This window comes from Branchiostoma belcheri, unplaced genomic scaffold (assembly GCF_001625305.1).
Source record: "Branchiostoma belcheri isolate BF01 breed outbred unplaced genomic scaffold, Haploidv18h27 scaffold118, whole genome shotgun sequence".
In the NCBI taxonomy this organism is placed as follows: domain Eukaryota; kingdom Metazoa; phylum Chordata; class Leptocardii; order Amphioxiformes; family Branchiostomatidae; genus Branchiostoma; species Branchiostoma belcheri.
The window spans coordinates 780,730-803,390 of NW_017802580.1; the positions used below are offsets into that span (position 1 = coordinate 780,730).

Below are 22,661 nucleotides of genomic sequence, written 5' to 3' on the forward strand. Positions count from 1 at the left end.
AGAGAGAGAGAGAGAGAGAGAGAGAGAGAGAGCTAATATAGGTATTTGGATATATATAGATAGAAACCAATATATATAGAGAGACTGAGAGAGGGGGACAGAGAGAGAGAGAGAGAGAGACAGACAGAGATAATGCCGTGAAGAAACGTCTTATTTTAACGATGCTGTTTCTGTAAATCTTTTGTGGTGGAACTGTAGTGCGCGACTATGGGACCCCGGATGTAGGAGAAATATTGTAGAAAGATTGCATTCTAATACTTGACGGTGTTACGTATACAGGGAGACCATTGTCGCACCGCAAAGACATTTGATACTAAACAATGTGTGTTCGAACCTGCCATCCATTTCGGCACCTGCAGATATTCGGTCCTACGCAGGTGCCAAACTCTCCACAGCTATTCCTGTCGTTACAGGTGAATTTAGAACAGTCCTCTCCCTCCCAGCCTCGCCCGCAGATGCAGGTTTCTCCTTCACAACGTCCGTGATGAGAGCAAGAGTTCGGGCAGTCATCAGCTGTCATGAAAAATAAAAACAAAAAACATGAAAGTCTGAGGTACTTTTCGTGCATTAATTCGCGCAAATATTTTAATCAATAATACGAGTCAACGTAATGCGACCCTCATATTGAGGTTCTGTGCCCGCGTATTTGGTTAGCTATAATGGAACCCACACGTTAACTGGCTTTACAGATACACAGGCAGGCACAAAAACACACGAGCGTGCGTACACACACACACACACACACACACACACACACACACACACACACACACAAAAACACGTACACAGAAAATACTACGTACCTGGAGTTAGGAAGTTCATCATACAATAACATTTGTTACTGAATGGTGTAGCAATGAGTAAGTATAGAATCAAAATACATGTAAATCATTGGGCCCTTACCAACAGGTCTCTTGCAGATGTATGGGAAGAATGAGTTACACGATACACCCTGAACAGCTTCTTGGGAGTCCCGAAGATATACTTTACAGTTCACCGTTGCATTTTCCTGCCCCTATTGAAAAATGACAGAAAAGACAAATGTTAACAAAATATATACTTACATGTATGTTCAATTATATATTGCAAATTGCCTTACATACGGCAGATTGTTGGAAATGAATGTAGAAACATGGAAGTCAGTAAAATCTAGTTTGTGATTATTTTAGATAGTTAGGAAAATGGGAAAGTATACTATACGTTTCAAGTTTCTTCGTTATACATTTCAGATATACCTGCATTTCGTTGTCCATCCAAACAGGTACATCTGGTACGAAGTCTACTTTTCGTGCGATCAACAAGCTGTCGATGAAGTTCTTTTCGGGACCAGCAAACCTCTTGGATAGTACAGAATACTGAGCCTAAGGGAAAAGTTGCCGGATTTCACTGTCATTGTTAACAAAAGTCTAACTTCAAGATTGCATGTGGTATATCACTCCTATGTGTTGATATCTCGCATTCTATATCGAGTAAATAGTTTTAATCGGCAATTGATGGCTAAAACCAAGTGACCACGACTTTTGACGTCGCACCTTGCAGGACTGTACAGCGCCGTCCCAAGACTGTGCTCCGCCCATGTACCTGTAACAGGTGCTGAACGTCTGGCTGTAGGTCCATCCCAAACCGCAGGGACCTATGTCAAGTAACATTGAAGCAACATCAGAATATCTGAAACCTTTAAGTAGCCATAGGCTAGAAAGTTTACTTTAATTTTTAGATGCATCTTGCTGAGACACACACTGACATCAAATCTTATTTCTGATATGCATTTTCCTCGTAATAGTGAGTAAGTGGTAATCAAATTATAGATTGAATCTTTTTTATACAAATGGTTTCCTATAGCTAATCAACAAAAATGATGGTTGTGCAAAATAGGGATTAGATGTCAATTAATATAAACGCTATTTTACCAAACGTTTTACAACTTAAAGTAAAAGGGGCAAATGTTCCTGAGTAAGCCTACCGTCAGTTGGTTCCTCCTGTATCCATGGTTGAAAGTGTGCCTCTGCCCAGTACCCTCTATCGCTTTTGTCTCTGATTCTTGAGGATATGTCAGATGTAGAGTTGAATCCCCACCAGTTAAGGGTAGCATTTACGGGATAATACCTGGTTCTGTCCGACGTTGCCAGCTCAGCGTCGTTCGCCGGGTTGGTGAGGACGTTCCCGTGCAGTTGGACATCTCGGCCCGAGACAACCAAGGTGTACTTCTCCCCTGGAGTCAGTGCGATGTTGTCGTAGAACAGATTGTTCTCACATCTCTGCAGACTATTTGTTCTACTTCGTCCTTCCCAGGTTACAACGTGTTGCCCCAAGTTGTTAGAGAAAATGTTGTTGCTCAGTTGTCCATCGACATTCTCGAACTTTACCACATTTTCATTGGAACCGACATCATTGCTTGAGAAGACGTTGTTGTCTATCAATACGGGTTGTTGTGTCGAACTTGAGCTGGCTCCTGTCACAATTATGGTAGTCTTGGCGGTGTTTCTGAAGAAAAGGTTGTCCAGAACCGTTATGTTTCCACGTTTCTGGTTTGTCAAGTCGATAGATAGGCTTGTTATCAAGTTGTTAGCCATGTAGTTGTTCCTGACGCTAATATAGGAGTCAATTAGAACACTTCTGATCACAGCTTGGTCGTTGTCATCAGTATGGGGTTGATTATGCAAGAACACGTTACGTTGGATATCAAAGATTGCGCCATTTGCCGCAGTGACGTTGATAACTGTGCCTTTGGTGTTATCCACCATGCTGTTCTCGATGATGTACTTAGTTGGATCTGCAACATCTGTCTCATTATAGAAACTGACCTCTCCGAATATCTCGTTGTTATCCCAGTAGTAACCTATGTACTGAAGACTCATCATTGTCTGTGAGACAAACCGGATGTACGTTTTGCCGTTATCCGATCGAGTAATCTGTCCAATCTGTTGACTTTGGCTTCTGTCGGCAAAGACCCGTAATCTCGAAGAGTAGGACTGAAACTGAACGAATGAGACCGTGAGTTCAACCGTGAAACCCACACCTGCGTATAGATGTTTATAACATGTTGAGCCCGTCCGTCCTGTCTGAACAAAACACATGTCATTGTTAAGCTGCTGATCAGGCTCCTCGGCACAGAGCCTCATGATCGATTCAGGATTAGCCAAACAGTTTGTAATACTCCGAGTGTGCGGTGTGAGTTCAAATGACCCTGCTGTAAAGATACTGTCGGTGATACGTATATTTGTTGACAACAAAACTCTAGACTTTCTGCCAGTGAGAGAAACACCTGCATATCCATTACAACCTGAGATATTCACATTTTTAACACTTTGTGTCGTTTTGCCTCCTAGTAGTTGTATTCCAGTACCCACGCACTCAGAGATTTCAATGTGAGAAATGTTTGTAGTGCCCTGCTTGTCCTCAATAGATATGGCTGCGTGTGAACGCCCGTGCAGGTTGCCTGTGTTGCTGAACTTCAAGTTTGTAAGGACCTCCGTGGTTGCATATTTAGATGTGATCCCTCCCCATTTTTTCATTCGACATGTTGGCCTAGGTGATACATGAGTGTTCATCTTGCATCTTATTCCAACATCGTAACGGTGCGTGCAACCCGAGTACACATTACCGGGTGGGCCACGAAGACAGTTGAATATACTCATCTCATTCCCCGTGCAGTCTGGCCGACTGTTGTAATAGCCAATCCATATAGGTCCCGATCCTCGTCCAAAAGAGTACGTGCTATACACTGTAGATGGGCCGTATCCTAGCTCACGACAGACAACATTTGCATCTTGTGGGTCCCAGGGCTGCTTCCCACATACAGTCCCCCATTCTCCATTATAGAACACCTCCACACGACCTTCCCAAGGGAACCGCCCTCCCACCAGCCGGACCTGGGGTTGGTGAACGGGTACATCCGTAAGCTCAAAATTGATAGGCTCTGTGCGTGTTCCATGGGCAACAAGGGAACCTAGATTCAACAGACCAAGACATGGGTGTATCTTGATAGTAGACCCCGGGTCTATGGTAAGCGATGCGTTTTTTAACACAGTTAAATCTGCTTTAAAGGTGTAAGGACCTCCATCCTTTTGAAGATGGAGTGAATGATACAGCCTCCCCCCGATGTTGTCAGTTGCCATGGTAACATCTCGGCTGGAAGAGTCAGCAGGTGGAGAGGATAAGTCAGGTCCTGTCAGGTATGGGAAGTATTCCACAGCCGCGCGGTCGTTCCAGTCGTCAAAGTCATGAATTTTTTCTTGAATCTCTGTTTCAGCCGCAGTACCCCACCAGTTATACCTGGCGTCAATCATCCAATCAGGAGAAGTTGTGGAGACCCTACTGCACATGGTGTAGTTCATGTCTGGGTTGTCCAGCATGTTGTGCCTTAGATAATAGTAGGACTTGTAGCCTCCGATCTCAACGGTACATGACGCAAGATCTGGGTGCTGGCCGTACTGAGCATTGCCGTCAGTTTGGGAAGTGTCGTAAATATTGTCACGGAACACGTTACCAACCATATGGAAGATAATGTTCTCCTGTAAGTTATCTTCGAACAGAATTGACAATGTTTCTCGCGCATTGTTACCGACAAAGAGATTGTTTGTAACATTGACATCATTCGTTTCTCCTTCAAATCCAACAGCTGGTTGATACGGACAGCTGTTATAGGAGATTGTGCTATTAGCAATGTCAAGTGATGTCTCTTTACCCGTCACGTGCAGGGCGAATTTTGAGTTACTGGTAATCTCACTGTTGTGTAGGATAAGTGCAGAAAACAGGCTAGACTGAGTATTTTCGAAGTGTGCAACGATCCCTCCTTGGTCATTTCCTTGCACACGACTGTTATGTATCTCCACTCTTGCTTCAGAGTATACATTTATGCTCAGACCCTTTCCTTGGCTGTCCTGACATGTGACATTCACCATGATGTACTTGGCGTGTTGTCCATAGTGGTAAATGTTTATTCCTGCTCCGTTGGCTCCATTGCCTAAAGCGACTACATCAGTGAGCAAGGCTCTTTCTTCTATTCTCTCTAGGTAGATTCCATGGCCGTCGTCGGAATAGGATATGACATTATTCATATCAACCGTGCCGTTAAGAGTATAATAAATACCAATCCCAACGCCATTGTTGGAATGAGATACAATACCACTCATGTTTACTGTGCCAGAAATGCTATCCATGTATATCCCACTGTAAGAGTTATCTACAACTGATACATTTGACAAGGTGACACTACCGATCAGAGACGAGATGTGGATACCTTGGTCAGAGCTATGAATGGCCACCGATGACAAAGATATGTTTCCTTCAGCTTCTCCTTGTACGTACAGCCCGTAAATACAAGAAGACAGCGTGCTTCTGTCAATATGTACGTTTGTCACACCTTGTGATACTTGTATACCATATCGAAAGTTCCTATTCGTTAAGTCGATGATATCAAGCGATGCTGGGGTTTCTAATCCGGACACATCATCACCCTTCCTGACAACATCAAACTTTGCAAGAAACGATGCATCCTGTGAGCTTGAAGCCTGTAATAATAACGTGACCACAGATCCAGCAGATGTGATCACAAGCGGGTTTCTGAATTGGTAAACCTCTTTGCCCCAATGCAGTGTAGCTATCTCATTAGTCTCGTTTAATGCAAGAGACTCATAGATGGCGAGTCTGTTCCTTGACGGTGGATGGCTGAAGTAAGCCTGTGTTACCGTGACTCGTATATGGTATCCTTCTGGTGCCTTTACCGTTCTCTCACATCGAAGCCTTACTCTCTTCCTCAGCCCATTTACGACCCACTGTGGCTGCCCTTCCTTTAGCAAAAGAAGGGTCGGTCTTCTGCACATTGGTTCAACTGAAAATAACCGGTTGGCTTGTACATTTATTTCAGGTATCCACCATAGTACGGAATGTGTATGTACATTGTTGATATGGATTCCATTACCGTCTTTTGAGGCAGAATTGATCAACGTTATATTTTGCAAGGTGATATGTTGGGAAGGCTGCAGGTCTACAAACTCTATTCCAGACGAAGACCCGACAAATTGTGCCATGACAACGTTGTTGATGTCGAATGTTGATGTCGAAGAGCCGTGTATAAGCAGACCAGAAGCCTTGTGTGCATGCATGTGTCCGACATGGAAAAGATTGATATCATGTGGCTCAAACGTTTGTTTCGAGATTGAAGCTATTCCTCCCCAACCGACAGTGGAATCACACGTTAACCTCAGTTGATAGTACGAGTTACCCCCGCATCTACTTGTATGATATAAGCTGCACTCTCCAATGTTGTCTTCAGATCCGTCACATCGGATAGTGAGCCAATTTCGGATTGATGAATCGGAACTGTAAGTTTCAGACTTGTACGAACCCAGCCCCAACTGCTGACAGGCGATCGTGGCAAACTCGCCGAACCAATCATGGCAAACAGGAAGCCATTGCCCGGAGTACTGCACTTCTAGTCGCCCCTCCCCACTGTTGGTGCCCCCCGTTAACCGAACTGGAATTGTTCGGTGGGGCACAGTTTTACGGACGACATCAAATGTTATAGGATATGATGGTAGTCCTTCTAACTGCAGTTTCCCAAGATTGAGGATGCCAACACGTTCCTGTACACGGAACTCAACTCCTGCGTCAACAATGAGAACAGAGTCCGGTAAGATCGTGAGGTCCCGTGTCAGGGTGACGGGGCTATCGGAGATGGTTAGCCGCAAGGTTCCATTCAGACGACCGCCTAACGAGGAGGCTGTCATGTTTTCTGTGCCTATAGTGTCTATAGGGTCACCAGATGGGGAGCTTAGGTACGGGGAAAACTTGACCGGGCCTCCACTAGTCCAATCATTGTTGTCGAATATCTTCTCTTTTATTGAATCAATATCTGTAGTTCCCCACCAATTGCTTTCTGCCCTGATCTGAGTTTCAGCCAATCGATGAAAATCGTCACTGGTGCAAAGCTCCAAACCAGCTGGACTATTTAGGAACGAATTCTGGGTGATTGTGTGCTCTTCTCCAGATCCTACAATCTCGATGGTGCAGTACTCATTTAGAGGATCAGAGATGTGTGCCAACGATTCTGGTTCATACTCATTGTTTTCGAAAATGCTGCCCACCACAACAAGGGGATGGGCGTCAGCAGACACATCAGTTGTGTTGAATAGCACCACCCGTCGGCAGACATTGCGAACAAACCTGTTTCCTGTTATGTTCACGGTCTTGTCGTACCCATGTACATGGATGACCGACTTACTGCCACATTGACTGGAGTCAAACTCAACGTCTTGTACTGTAACCTCCGCACGCGTCCCGCCGACTTCGATAATTGTCGCCATGTTGTCTCGTTGGACTCCGCCACTGAGTTGGACGACCGGAAAGCGATCTTCGTAAGAGTTTTCAACGGTTATTTTGACCGAGCCGTTCTTATTAGAGGTGAAGATGGATTGGTCTATGGTGATCTGGTCGGAGATTGTTGGTGATGTGATATTCTGGTTCTCCTGGTATTCTATGTCTAGGTTGAATCCATCTCCATCGTTACCTTCTGCCACGCCATTGTGCAAGACTGTGTGACTTCTGTTACCAGACACTCCGAGATATCGAGCATGGAAACCGTCCAGACCGTTGTGGTCAAAGTGACAGCCGTCAGTCACAAGGCTGACTTGGGTTGTGGTGAACACACTGAGTCCGTGATGGGAGTTTGTACTGAAGTTAGACTGACGTATGTCCACGTTCATCGGGACGTCAGACAGCATCAGACCGGCACCGCTGTTCTGTTCAAACGTGCTGTCAGTGATCTGGAGGTTCGAGTTGTTATGTCCTCCTGTCACCTGCATCCCGGCTGGAAAATTCTTACTGAAGCTGCTGGAGACAATGGTCACGTCTGCTGAAGGGTTCTTAATCATCAGCCCGATTCCGACATTCTCTGAGATGTCACAATTCTTAATTTGAAAAGGGCTCTTTGAGTTCTCGATTCTTATCGCTGCGTCTCCAGAGTACTTGATGTTGACGTTGCGCAACAGAGGGGCAACTGATGAGCTGATAATGGCGGCTCTTTCTGCATCTGGATTCGCTCCTCCGGCGTAGAGGATATCCACGTTTTGCAGTGTGGACTTCATAGCTGCATCGGTCGTACGGATGTCTATTGTCTTCCAATAGACGTTCTCTCTATGGTTCAGTCCCTCACAGACCACACCGAGGTCTCCTCGGTTTTGGCCTTGGCCTTTTAATGGGAAAAATGGAGGTAAGTAGAAGCAAACTAGAGTTCAAACCTCCATGAAATGTTTAATGATTTTGTTAATACTACGCATTTCATGCAAATAATAAGTAATGCATTGATGAATGTTAGACATCCAGGTAATACGATACGCCGAAAAAGCAGTTACTCAAGCAACTGGATATGATTTTGAAAACGTCAGAGGTTTCAGCTAGTATCCACTAGCTTTCGTCTGTGACTGAGAGACCAGAGGGGAAATGGAGGTTTATAAGCACAACCTATTGATTGATATGCAAATAAAGTGAAGACAAATTTTTGGAAGTCGAAAATGGAACAAAAGTCAGACAAGTCAAGAGAAGATAATGCAAATTAGTCAGAAAGCTCCTATTAGGCAGAACAGGAGCTTAAGTGTTGTCTGTCCTCGGGGCTGGGAGTGCCAAAATCAAGTGCCGGAAAGATCCACACGTAGCCCCCCTTCCCTGTTGAGAGTGGGGTTATACATTCTTTGATATTGCCTCTTTAACACCCCGATCTCACCAGCGTGTTTTGCGGTATAAGATATCCGTGGACTCGAGTTTGAAAGAGTGACCCTGGTTGTGTTGTAGGTGGTGGAAAATAGCTGAGGAGTAGCCGACTTGTCTCTCCGATGTAGGTGTTGTTACAGTTGGGCTCCTCACATTTGAGTCTGTAAATAACATTCGCCTTGGTATCTTTGTGAGGTCAGTCATTAGGGTGTACCGGTCTTTGTCTGAGGGTTGAGTGAGGTTTGAAGTTAGTGGCTATGTTGACGTTCGCCCTAAGTAGCCATACTCTCACAGAACCAGAGAAACCACTGCTTTCTAAAGGTTTAAATTTCGCAGTTATACCCAACAAGATTCCCAACATTGACATTGTCACAGAAACCGAGTCAGCAATTCATCGGGCACGTATACCACAGAGACGGGCACGTATACCACAGAGACAAGCTGAAGCCTTGAGCACCAAAGTAGCTACCACCCCGAAAGTCTTCAAACCTCCTGCTAGTAACATCACACGGGAAGACCGAACCACTCTCAAAGATTTGGCCACCAATCAAGACATATTGATTTTTCCTGCAGACAAGGGCAGATGCACAGTAGTCTTAGACATGGAGCAGTACGACAGGAAGGTACAGGACCTATTGGGAGACAAAGACACCTACATGCTCTTGAAAAAGGACCCCACTAACAAGTTTAAAGGGAAAATCAGTACAGCTCTCAAGAACTTGCAAATTGAAGGAGTCCTGGATCGCGCCACCTACCTAAAACTCAATCCCACAACGGAGCAACCATCTGCCTTCTACGGCCTTCCCAAAATCCACAAAGTGTCCCTCTACGACCCACAGTCTCCAGTATAGGCTCTGTCACCTATGAGTTAGCAGGTTTTCTAGCTAAGATTTTGGGACCACTAGTTGGAAAATCTCAGCACCATGTACAGAATAGTGCCGACTTTGTCAACAAAATCAAAGACATCCAGGTAGAGGATGATGAAACCATCACTTCGTATGACGTGTGCTCACTTTTCACCTCCATACCACCTAAGGAAGCAGTGTCAGTAGTCAGGGAAGCCGACGATACAGTTGCAGATAGAATCAACCTATCCGTTGACCAAGTTTGTGAGCTACTAGAACTCTGGATGCACATACTTTACCTACAAAGGAGAGTTCTACCAACAAATGCACGGCTGTGCTATGGGATCACCAGTTTCACCAATTGTTGTAAACCTGTACATGGAGAAGTTTGAAAACAAAGCCCTCAGCACTTTCAATGACACTCCCCCGGCCAACTGGTTTCGATATGTAGATGACACTTGCAGATTGAAAAAGAGGGTAGCAGCTGATTTCTTTGACCACATCAACCAGATACATGACAACATCAAGTTCACACAAGAGCCATGTCATGACAACATGCTCCCTTTCCTAGACACCAAAACTATCGTAGAGGAAGATGGTAACCTTAGTTTCGAAGTGTACAGGACACCAATCCACACTGATCAATACCTGGTGATCAATACACAAACTAGCAGTGATCAAAACTCTCTTCCATCGTGCAGACAACATTATCACTTCAGCCGAAGCAGCCAAAACGGACGAACATAGACACCTCCGAGGTGCCCTGGCTAAGTGTGGCTACCGAAACTGGACTTTCAACAAAGCGTTAAAACCTTCGGATTAGTCTAAAAAAAAACCAGAAGTGCAAACCACTGACCAATAAAAACAAGGTCAACATCACTATTCCGTATGTCCAAGAAGTATCTGAGAAACTGAATGAATGAACGAATGACTGGTTTATTATGTTAAACATCGCAGCCATCAGGCTGAAATACGTTTCACTCACATAATTCACATAATACATGGAAGTACGCCTCACTTATTACACAGTATACAACTCAATATGACGAATACTAGTAGCATAAAATATCACCAAGTATTCAAATATTGATTAAAATAAAATGTTACAATAACTATACATCTGCGTGTGGTCGATTTACAACGTATTATTTGTTAAGCAGTCTCAACAGAGATGGTACAGGGCTGTTTTGAAATCGAGCAGTGCGGCAAGGCGCAAGAGTAATTTTGTCAGAGTTTCTGAGGTTCCTGCCGTGATCCTGTCGCCGTGTGTTGGGGAGGAGGTCTGCTGTGCGCTCCGATGTTGTCATGCTATGTGCAAACTTGGTGCAGAGGACCGCCCGTCTCTTCTAGAGTGTATCTAGTTTGCACATCTGCAGTCCCGTGGTGTAGTCTGTATACTTATGACCCAGTATAATCCGGCATGCACGTTTCTGTACCCGTTCCATTGTTGCTGTTTGTTTACTAGTAAGTCCGTGATGCCACACTGGTGCGCTGTACTCAAGGACCGGATCGGTCTTATGAAGCCACAGTACACTGTTACAAGGTCCTCCACTGGGACTCCAAATGACTTAAGTCTGCGAAACATGAACAGTCGTTTGTTGCCCTTCTTTGTTGTTTCACTCACTTGCGTGTCCCATCTTAGGTTCGACTAAAGCCAGACACCTAACACCTTGGCGATTTTCACTGTTCTTAGGGGGTTGCCGCAAAGACTGATGGGTACAGGTGGACTCGGATTCCTCATAAAGCACACTGTGAACACCATGCACTTTCCGGGGTTGAGTTTCAGTTGTGCACTCTCAGACCACTCCTCCAGGGAGTTAGCTTGGTCTTGAAGGTGGGAGTCTTCGGAGTTGTGTCTGTTCTCTCCCAACGACAGGTCATACGCATTGAGTTTGAGTTTATTTAGATCCACAATTAGCTTAACAATTCATATTGCAGCTATTCTTCCTGTGGTCAATTAACATATACACCTGACACACATAAAATAACTTATACAGACATAAACATGTACAGAAACTCCACAAAAACACCAAGTGACAGAAACAAAGCTAGCTTACATGACCGCCATATATCTAAAATACCTATTTTACATTTCTCCAAAAGTTATTGCACATTGTTCCATGCCTCTACAATTTCATAGTGTTCCAGGTGTGTGACATCCGATACAAAAAGCGTTTTCTCTGAGCATTTGTTCTAGGTTTGGGGAGACGGATAGTTTGTGACTTTGTTGATCTGGTTTGGTATCCATGTGACTGAAACGTGATCTGTTTATACAGGGAAACAGGCTGTCTGTTCTCCATCATTTTGCGAAAAGTCAAAAGGTCTTTCTGTTGAATCCTCTCTTTCACGGGCAACCACCCCAACATCTGCAGCAAAGCGTCCTTGCTTGTGGATCTGTTGCATCCGAGGGCAAGCCTCGCAGCTCTGTTTTGTATCACTTGCAGCCGCTTTATGTTCTTCTCTGACGTACTTGCCCACACTGAACTACAGTAGTCTAGGTGGGAAAGTACCAGGGCTTGCATCAGTGCTGCCCTCTGTTTGCGCGGAAGTGATTTTCTCACCCTACCCACTTGGGCCATGCACCTGTTACATTTCTTTACAACGTGGTCTATGTGATCGTCGAATGTGAGGCTTTGGTCCACATGAACTCCCAGAAGTTTGACGGTAGGCACTTGCTCCAAACTCTGCCCCCTGAGTTCCAGCTGTAGAGCAGGGGCAAGCCTTGTCTTCCTAGAAGTTCCCACTAGCATGGTCTTTGTTTTGCCATTGTTAAGTTTGAGCCTGTTGTAGTCCGACCATTTAGCCACACATTCTAAATCCACAAGAGCCTTGGCTTTTATGTCCTGTACGGTATGCCCTGCTGTATGTACTGTACTGTCGTCTGCATACTGATCCAGTTCCCCATTTTCTATTTCATATTTCATATTTCCACCGATCATTGAATGATTGACAGGCATCATTTATCATACAGAGGAAGATGATTGGCCCCAACTTTGTGCCTTGTGGGACACCGGTGGTAAGAGTTTCACAGTCCGAGAGTGACAGTCCGAGAGTGACAAACTCCCGGACCGATGGATCTTCCAAAACTCCAACATAGCCACTAACTTCAAACCTCACTCAACCCTCACTCAAAGACTGGTGCACCCTAAGGACCGACCTCACAAAGATACCAAGGCGAATGTTATTTACAGACTCAAATGTGAGGAGCCCAACTGTAACAGCACCTACATCGGAGAGACAAGTCGGCCGCTCAAAGTAAGAAACAAAGAACATTGCAGACCTAGTGCCAACGACTGCTCCTCAGCTATTTTCCACCACCTACAACACAACCAGGGTCACTCTTTCAAACTCGAGTCCACGGATATCTTAGACCGCGAAACACCCTGGTGGGAACGGGGTGTTAAAGAGGCAATATATGTATAACCCCACTCTCAACAGGGAAGGGGGGCTACGGGTGGATCTTTCCGGCACTTTATTTTTGGCACTCCCAGCCCCGAGGACAGACAACACTTAAGCTCCTGTTCTGCTTAACAGGAGCTTTCTGACTAATTTGCATTGTCTTGTCTTGACTTGTCTGACTTTTGTTCCATTTTCGACTTCCAAAAATTTGTCTTCACTTTATTTGCATATCAATCAATAGTTTGTGCTTATAAACCTGCATTTCCTCTCTGGTCTCTCAGTCACTGACGAAAGCTAGTGGATACTAGCTGAAACGTCTGACGTTTTAAAAATCATATCCAGTTGCTTGAGTAACTGCTTTTTGGCACTAAGTAATGCATATTATCGTATTTTTATGCAAAATATTCACATGGCGTCTACCCAGTAACATGGAACACACTGGTGAAATTTGTAGTATTTGGCATTGACAAGGTACGGTATTGTTGATTATATGTCAGCTAGAGACAAATTTTTAGGATTTATACACAGCAAGAGTTCTATGACCTCATCATACTTTCGCTAAATCATGTTAACCGTTCAAACTAATTAGGCATTTTTGCTCAGTGATTATACAAATCATATTCTCCTGCCAATGGCAATCTTACCTTACCCCCAACATGTGACGATTGCGAATTGATATAATCAATTCGCCTTTACATGACGGGTGTTTATGCGCAATATCATCATTTGACAGACATTTAGCATTTGCGTTGTTGCATCTGTTTACATAATAAGAATTTGAAACAAAACTCACGACACCAATGAGGTGGCAAGTTAAGGTCACGGTGGATGCACTCATAGATGTTGTTCTCATTGCCTTGACATTGTAGTTCGCACACAGCCACGCGTCCTTTGCCAACTCGGTACTTGTTCTCCACCCGTCCTGTTGCAAACCCCAGTTGTCGACACACCACCTTAAAATTTCAATGCATTTTCGTTTGACTAGTCGACCGTAAAGAAACTATAGGGGTATGTGATGTTCATTATTTATTAAGCAATGTCATTACATGCAATAAAGGTAAGTTTTCTTTTCAATGTTAGAAATTGTTTACTTACATTAGCTTCTGAATTTCTCCACCTCCAACCAAGTCTCAGGCAGAGAGAGCCCCACTCTCCATCCCGCTGGACCTGGACACGTCCCTCAAACACGGTAGGACCCAGCAACCGGATGTTGTGGTCACGTGTCACGTTATTCGCTTGGTCGTCGGGTGGGTTCCTCTTCCGGTCGAAGACGATTCTGTGTTCTGGAGTGCCGATCTGTACAAAGAGAGGAAATATTTCTTGTCTTATATTGACGATGAGATACTGCCCATGTATACGGAGGACGATGTGTAGTGTTGCGTAGCTGTAGACGAGTGGTTCTCTGTTCGCCTCTAGGAGAGGGGATGAGTGACTGCAAGTGCCATGCGTCATCTTGTACATTAACACCATGGAGTGGTAGTGTCTCCTGGTAGACAGGCTGTCCCATTCTAGCTCTCGTATAGGAGGCTCGTACTGGGGGTCCCTTTCATGGCCCCTGTTGTAAGGCACCCAGCATGGTATTGGACTTTGTCTAGAGTAGCGCTCGCCGTACTGCCGAGGTCTCCTAGCAGTACTGATGAATACTTTATCTTAGATCGAATCATGGTGAAGTAGGCTAGCTCAAGGGCCTCTCTACTCAGTTTTCCTTTGAGTTTGCAGAGAGCGTCTAGCAGTTTCCTGGCTTTGCTGGACAGTGCTAGTACATGTTCAAGCCATCTCAGAGATTGGTGGCTGGTGACTCCAAGGTGAGTATATGACGGGACCTGTTCGACGACTTTTCCACAGATATAGCGAGGAGGGAGCTGGACGTTCTTTCCATCTAACTTGATGCAAACAACCTTGCACGTGTCTGGGTGTAGTTCTAATCCCCAGTCTACAAACCAAGTGTCGCGGAACATAAAGTAAATGTCACAGGAAGACAGTCTAAAAATGTCAAAATCTTACATGATTCACAAAAAGACTAAGAGTCTAAGACCCCTGTACCACTTAGTGGCGCTCACACTGTGAGAGCATCGTGAGAGCACCGTTTAAGTGGAATGGGGGTATTAGAAAGCGGATGATGTCGCAATCAATATATTCAGCAACATTGGAAAATGATCTTTCTAATCCTCTCATCCTTAAAGGCTATGTCCTAAAGTGTCAAAAATCCATCAAAGTCGTCGGCGTAACCGTTCGGAATGACTTAAAATGGGACTCCCCTGTCAGGAATATGACCCCACGTGCCAACAAGAACCTCTACCTACTGCGCAGGCTCAAAAGTTTTGGATTATCAGCTTCTGACCTGACAACTGTCTTTACCGCTTACGTTGGACCAGCCCTTGAGTACGCAGCACCAGCATGGCACTTGTCTCTGACTGTACAGCAAATTACAAGCCTGGAATGTGTCCAAAAGATGGCCTGTGAGATCATTATTGGCTCTCTCTACTACAAATATGAATTAGTAACGGAGTCCTTGAATCCAACATCATTATCAGATCAACGGGTCCACATATCTAGATTTGCAGAGCGTTTGCAAGATCCCCGATGAATCCAGAGTTCCCATACTGGCCACTTCCAACTAGTCTGTCTGTGACGGGAAGACAAACTCGCACAAAAAAGACACCCAGTACTGTCGTACCACTCGTTATAGAAACTCACCGATCCCCACTTAAAACCACCGTAGCTGACTGTTTGCAACTGGCACGCTCTTAGATGACATGACCAAAACAGTTGGTTCAACCGTGGCCGTTTAAGTTGGCTGAGCGGGAATGGCCGTGTAACGTTACTTTTTAAACTTATCATCCATGACCGTTACAGGCACATGATACATGATGGCAGCCCCGTCTCATGTTTTCACACAATCCATAAAACAATGCACCATCCACTGTTTGTTGACTTTGGAGCATTTCCAATAAGGAAGAAAATTCCAGATAAGATTCTTGGCAAACCTGAGATTTGAACTTACGATGTCTAACTGTGGACTGGCTTGTGTATTAGCCATGAGAACGGTCTGGCATAAATGTTACGGAACATCTTGACAACTAAAACTAACGGCGATCTTTCAATCGGTTCAATCAAATTATCCTCCCTCGAAGATTTTTAAACAAACTGCCCTTCAGTTCCAGAGAAAGTTAGGAATAAATTGTTTCTATAAATCATGATGTTCAACTTCACCTAAATTTCAAATTCGGCAAGTATGAACTGACTGGGAGTTACCGCTATGCGATTAGAGAAATTTTCCATTACGTAGGAAATAAGGTTTCATCTTAATCTGATACATGCTCAGTAATGACATTACAAGAGATAGTTATGCATAAAATTGCCATGATTTTCAAACACGATTAAGATGTCTAAAATATCTTCTATCATTTAACAAACACGTGAACATTCCATTTCATCGCAACATTGCAAGCTATAAAAAAAACCCCAGTATTTCAGCCATGTCTTGTTTTAGTTAATAATTAAGTTATCATTTTAGCAGAGTGAATTTAAAAGACTATTGGCACTTAAACCTAAACTAACCACCTTAACAACTGACAACATACCTCATCAGAATCATACTTGTGACTTCGTTTTAAGTTAAAGTCTATGACCATAGAACGCCTATCAAAAGTATGCCGCAAGTATTAGAATTTCAACTACTTTGACATGGATCCTTGGTTATTGTCAGTCGTCTATGAACGTCAGATCAAACAGCAACATTTTCACATTTTGGAGTATGAAGGGAAGGACATAAAAAGTACGTTGATTAAGTTTGGAAATCCGGGTAATAAGATACGCCAAAAACAGTTACTCAAGCAACTCGATATGGAAACGGTAAAACGTTTTAAGTAGCGGCGGAATGATCGTCAGTGTCACCAGAGAACCTGTGCAGAAATGCAGTTTTAAAACCAGGAACTATTAAATGATATGCGAATAGGTGAAGACAACTTTTTGGAGGTCCAAAAAGAAACAACAAAAGTTAGATAAGACAAAGATTGTGCAAATTAGTCAACTGCTCCTGTTGTTACAGACCATGCAGCTTAAGTGTTGTCTGTCAAGATGTAGACGACACTTGGTACAGATTAAAAAAGAATGCTTCGATCACGTTGACGACATACTAAGTAGATGAAAACATCAAGTTCACACAGGAGCTGAGCCATGACAACGCGCTTCTCTTCATAGACACGAAAACTATCGTGGAGAAAGATGGCAACCTTCGCTTTGAAGTATACCGGGAACCGACCCACACTGATCAATACCAGGCCTTAAATTCCCATCCCCCTTTGAAACACACACTAACAGTGATTAAATCTCTCTTCCATCGGGCAGACAACATCATCACAAAGCTAAAACAAACATAGACACCTCCGAGATGGACTTCCAACAAAACTCTTGAACCTTTTGCTCAGTTCAAGAAAACACAGAAGTGCAAACCATTGACCAACAGAAACAAGGTCAACATCACTATTCCGTATATCCAAAGAATATCCAATAAACTCCGATGGATCTTCCAAACCTTTAACATTGCCACAAGCTTTAAAGGAGTACTAACCTCCAGAAGAGGGTGCTATATTTTGACAGGCATTTATTTTTGGAAGTGAAAAATGCATATTATTTTACAGTATACCATTAAATGCCCATTTTGCGCGCAAGTCTTAAAACGCATCGAATCCAAGACAAACTCTCCAAATACCCTCAAAACTATCCCAGAATACACCACGCTACTCCATTGGTGTCTATGTTTTAAACAAAAAGTTACGTTACAGACCTCATTTCGGGGGCGATAAGAAAAATTCGTACCGTTTTGTGTTCTTTGGTATCTTACCGACCATTGCCCTTCTTGGTGTCCTTATCGCCCCTCATTTATGCCGCAAATATTGACGATGAAAAAAACGGCGTAATCTAGTTATCCTTTCCATAAGTGGCGTAATCTAATTATCTGTCCATAATCGCTTCTGTAAAAACATTCTTGGGGTACACAGAAATGCTAGCAACGGAGCATGCAAAGCAGAGCTCGGTAGACTGTCACTAGACAAAGACGTATCTGTACGCCTAGTCAAGTATTGGCTAAGACTGAGGCAACTAGACGCTAATACACATCCCCTACAAGTCGACGCTTTACTATCTCAAAAACATATGTTAATGCTTGGTCACAAGAAAACTGTGCTACACCATGTGAAAGAAATACTTGACCGCAGTGGTTTCTCATATATCTGGCATGACGACAACATCGATCTCGATAAGCAACACATATGTACATTACTTAGAAGTAGACTCTCTGACATGTATATCCAAACCTTTCTTTATAATCTCTCTGTTGATGTCGGTAAGCTAAGATTTTATAGACATCTGAAACCTGTATACACAATGGAACGTTATCTTCACATCAAAGACTTCGATGTTAGATCAGCCATATGTAAGCTAAGAGTTAGCGCTCATACATTGTACATTAGAAATAGAAAAGGGTAGATACAAACAATTACCTGTTAACGACAGAATATGTAAATATTGTACAGGAAACGCAGTGGAGGATGAAATGCACTTTATTTGTCATTGCTCTCATTATAGCACCGAAAGAGATCAGTTATTTGAAATGGTCACCAAAATGTTCCCCAGCTTTATTCACCTTCCCAGCCTACAAAAAACTTCATTTCTATTAACACCTCCCAATTTATATATCTCGCAAAACGTCAGCTATTTCATACTCCACTGCACACGGAAAAGAAATCAAACCCAACAATAACTACGTACATACAAATGTATATATAAAGTAGCATTAGCATCACTTATTATCATTCTACTGTTTACTGTTGTTATCATGTTCTTGCAATTAGCCCTCGGGCATGAATTTGCAATAAACTTTCATTAATAGTTACATGCAAATACGTTGAGAAAATCAAAACACGCAGGATGAAACTGGCGCCCACTGTATTCGACATCCTGATATAATAGTATCAAAGCCACAGGTCAAGCAAAGTAAAACAAGTAATTTCTCAATAATCAGCTTGTTAGTGTGTTTGTCTCCTACCATTTTCGCCGAAAAATGTTTATGTTGACTTGAAGTGTATGAGTATTGCGTAAGCCAGAGTTTCCGGATGTATCAATTGTGGTTCAGCATGGGGGAAAATGATATTAATATCACTTTACAAACATGCGGCGCGCAACTCGTACAAGCGAAATTATGTAAAAAGTCGGCTAGTTATGTATTCATTGCTGCATGATGTATTGGAAAACAGCACTTCCTTCTGGAGGTTAGTACTCCTTTAAACCTCACTCAACCCTCAGACAAAAACTGGTACACCCAAAAAGACCGATCTCAAAAAGGTACAAAGGCTAATGTCATTTACAGACTCAGATGTGGGTGGCCCAATTGCAACAACTACATTGGACAGACCAGTCGGTCGCTGAAAGTAAAGTACAGGGGACACTACAGACCTAGCGCTAACGGCTAGTCCTCGGCCATTTTCCACCATCTACATACAGCACAGCCAGGAACACTCTTTCTTGAGTCCACGGATATCTTAGACCGCGGAATCCGCTGGTGGGAACAAGGCGTTAGAGAGGTAATATATGAAAGAATGTACAACCCCAAACGAAACAAGGAGCGGGGGTAGAACTCTCAGGTACTTTTGACTTGGCGCTCCAAGCCCTAAGGACAGACAACACTTAAGCGCACGTTCTAAACAACAGGAGCTTTTCCATGATCCATGTCTTGACTTGTCTAAATTTTGTTTCCTTTTGGACCTCCAAAAAGTTGTCTTTACTTATCTGCATATCAAATCTTATAGACCTGCATTTCTGCACAAGTACTCTAGTGTCATTGACGAAGGTAGTGACGAAGATGAAAACACACCAATATTTCAAACTCCTAAAAAAAGTGAATTAGAAAGTTCTCTTGGACGTGCACAAGCTTATCAATAATAATAAATAACTATGCCAAAAGTAAGTTATTTAGAATAGCTTGTGAATTTCTTCCGTTACTCCTTGTAAAGTTTCCTGTTAACGTTTACTTCTGTGGGTTTTGTTTATTTTACGGTTTCTCATCTATGGAAACAGTGCGCCCTGACAGAAAAATTTGTCTACACTCACAGCTATCAGCCGTCCCCACACGGTCATGCCGACCCCCTCCGGGAACAACAGCCGAACCCCCGGCTCGATCGTCAGGGTCGCCGCCTCACCGACGATGATTTCATCGGTGACGCTGTACGGACTTCCCGACAGGCTGATCGTGTGGTCCCAGTTGTATGATCCACCTATGTCGTCAGAAACTACACCGGACAAAAATCCAAGTAACAGCAGAGAGACCAGAAAAACGCGCCGCCACAGAGGCCCCATGGTGGCGACTGACTGAGTCAACCTGCGCAGGACTTAGCTATATCTCGTGCGTGTGCTTGCATAATGAAATACTCACCTGGCATATCTTCTTGCATACACAACAAAAAAAGGCTCTCCGGTATGTTGCAAAGCTCCGATAGTGATCGGTCCGTGAAGTGTAGCGGTCGATGACACTGTTGTTGAAACCAACCCACTCTGAAGCCCCGTCACACATGGCCGATGGCCTCTCGAACACTGCCCGGTCACTCCCAACCTTGCCACGGCTTACACTTACTCCACATTATAATTCAAAAGGTTAGGGTGTGCACTAATGATCGCCGTTGACAAGAGAATGATGACCATAATAGTAGATTTGACCGGGCCATTATCATATAAATGGCCCCTCAACTTTGGCAAACGTTTGGATTTGTCAAATGAAAAAAATTGGCCAAGTTTCACCTCTTGTATGACGCAAGTAAAGTAAATTGTACGGAAAAGAAATCTTGAATCCCGGGTAGAAAGTCTTATGTGTATGGGCGAGGTCGTCAGATGTAAAATTGCGCTATGTAGTAAAGAAACATGTTTAGGCTTAGATTGTGACGGAATTTCAGCTGGTGTATAAATGCGCCGTATTACGCAACTTACTGCAGTTCAATTGACCTTCGCAGAGGGCGCTTTCAAAGTATACATTACAGGCCCATACGCCGACAGAATTTATTTTGTAGGTTACACCTTACACTCAAACATATTAGCTTTTCGTATTCGTAAAAAGATTCCTTGCCATATTTTTTGGAAGGGACACATGCCATAGGAAGCAAATGTGACGCCATAAATGCACCATGGTGGCCACTGACTTGGTGGTCATACTGCACTGGACCTGCATGTGTGTTTGCATAACTTATATACATTCATCGTGTGTACAACAAAAACAGCTTTTTGTTATTGCATTCCTTGTTCCGTGAGGCGTAGCTAGCTGTTCACCTTTGTTAGAGCCGGTCCACAGTGCACAATAACTCAACGTTATGCGTCATTCGTAAATTCAAAAGCCGGAAAATGGCGGTGTACACAATCCTATCAGTTTTAAAGCCCAGTTCATGGGGAATTCTTACGACAAACAATAGTTCAGTATTTAATATTGCAAGTTATTGTCTGTTTCCTCTGTTTATAGATCTATATGACAGTTTACTAGAAAAAGTGGTACGGTAGGGGCTTCTGCATTGTCAACCTGTTTTTTTTTGCCTATCTTCTAGCCCTATACTTAGCCGCTCTGTTACTTGTTAATACAGGCAGGCATTTGATCGACCACGCTGCTTTTATATTATTACATTCCTCACCTGCCGTGTCATTATTTGCACCTGTAAAGGAGGACACGCTTACTGATAAACGTCTAACTGTCTAACTGATAAACGTCTACTGATAAACGTTCACCCGTGTGGGTTGAGGTTGGCTGAGAGGAAATAGTACCTCGTCATGTGGGCCTCTGAAATTCATCTACCATTACATACCGTTGCAGGTAAGATAGACAAGTGGAACGCCTGACACCCCGGTGCTTGATGACAGTCCTGGCTCATGTTTTCATAACATCCCTACAGCAATGTATCCTCTACGGTTTGCTGACATTGGAGATTTTCCAACCAGGAAGAAAATTCCACATAAAAGAGTCTCAGCACTTTGTTTTCTTTTGCAAACGACAATATCTGTTAGGGTTGGTGGTGACGACAAAAATGTAATCTAGTCAATGTGATACACTTTTACTGACTTTGGAACATTTCCAATAAGGCAAAAAAAAACACAGATAATAATATAGGAACATTGTACGTATGTTTATCTGTCTAGCTTGCTCGTTTTCACTAAAAGTGCCAAGTCTATGACAACGACAATTTTGTTTTTATGAAAATAGAGATAGAATAATTATTGTTGACTACATTGATTTAGCTGTCCCCAAAGATAATCTAAAACCACTGTTCAGTGCTACCACAGTATCTTTGTGATGTGTAATTATAATTTAAAAACTTAAAAACTCACGCACGCACACACATACAACCAAATTCGATCTTCTTTAATTTATGGCATGTTTCTTTACGTCCTCTCTTGTGTATATGTCCTTATTCAATTATGTATGTATGTTTTCTGATCGTTGATTGTCTTTATTAATTGTATTCATCACAATTCTAGGAAAACCATTCAAAAAATATTGTAGGTTTCTGTTTTCCTCTGCATATTCATTTCCTTAGTTTCTACAAAATGATTGCTTTGCTTTATGTACAGAAATTCTAAACTAGAAAACCAGAAAGTTTTAAGTTAACACACTAATAATATAAAAATGTTGCCAACATTATTTTAGGAAAAGTCACTAAGTTTGGTGGTTCTAGC

The 22,661-nt window shown here is 43.2% G+C and overlaps 2 protein-coding genes across 2 annotated transcripts in view; both read right to left on the minus strand.

The window, feature by feature from the left end:
- Window positions 1-13,864, minus strand: part of LOC109462516 — a 30,846-nt gene extending 16,982 nt beyond the window's left edge. Inside the window, exons 1-7 of the mRNA XM_019759069.1 lie at window positions 13,747-13,864; window positions 6,553-8,191; window positions 1,964-5,172; window positions 1,533-1,633; window positions 1,236-1,361; window positions 904-1,009; window positions 335-513 (exon numbers count right to left, since the gene is read on the minus strand). Of these exons, the coding sequence (XP_019614628.1) occupies window positions 335-513; window positions 904-1,009; window positions 1,236-1,361; window positions 1,533-1,633; window positions 1,964-5,172; window positions 6,553-8,087 (5,256 nt within the window). The 5' untranslated portion in view covers window positions 8,088-8,191; window positions 13,747-13,864. The remainder of the gene's footprint in view (window positions 1-334; window positions 514-903; window positions 1,010-1,235; window positions 1,362-1,532; window positions 1,634-1,963; window positions 5,173-6,552; window positions 8,192-13,746) is intronic.
- Window positions 13,865-13,934: 70 nt separating this feature from the next.
- LOC109462517 (protein bark beetle-like) lies at window positions 13,935-20,445 on the minus strand. The gene is made up of 3 exons (XM_019759070.1): window positions 20,064-20,445; window positions 14,104-14,249; window positions 13,935-13,953 (listed from the first exon to the last, which is right to left on the minus strand). The coding sequence occupies exons 1-3, from the start codon at window positions 20,307-20,309 to the stop codon at window positions 13,935-13,937; spliced, it is 411 nt and encodes a 136-aa protein (XP_019614629.1). The 5' UTR covers window positions 20,310-20,445.
- Between the last annotated feature and the right edge of the window lie 2,216 nt (window positions 20,446-22,661).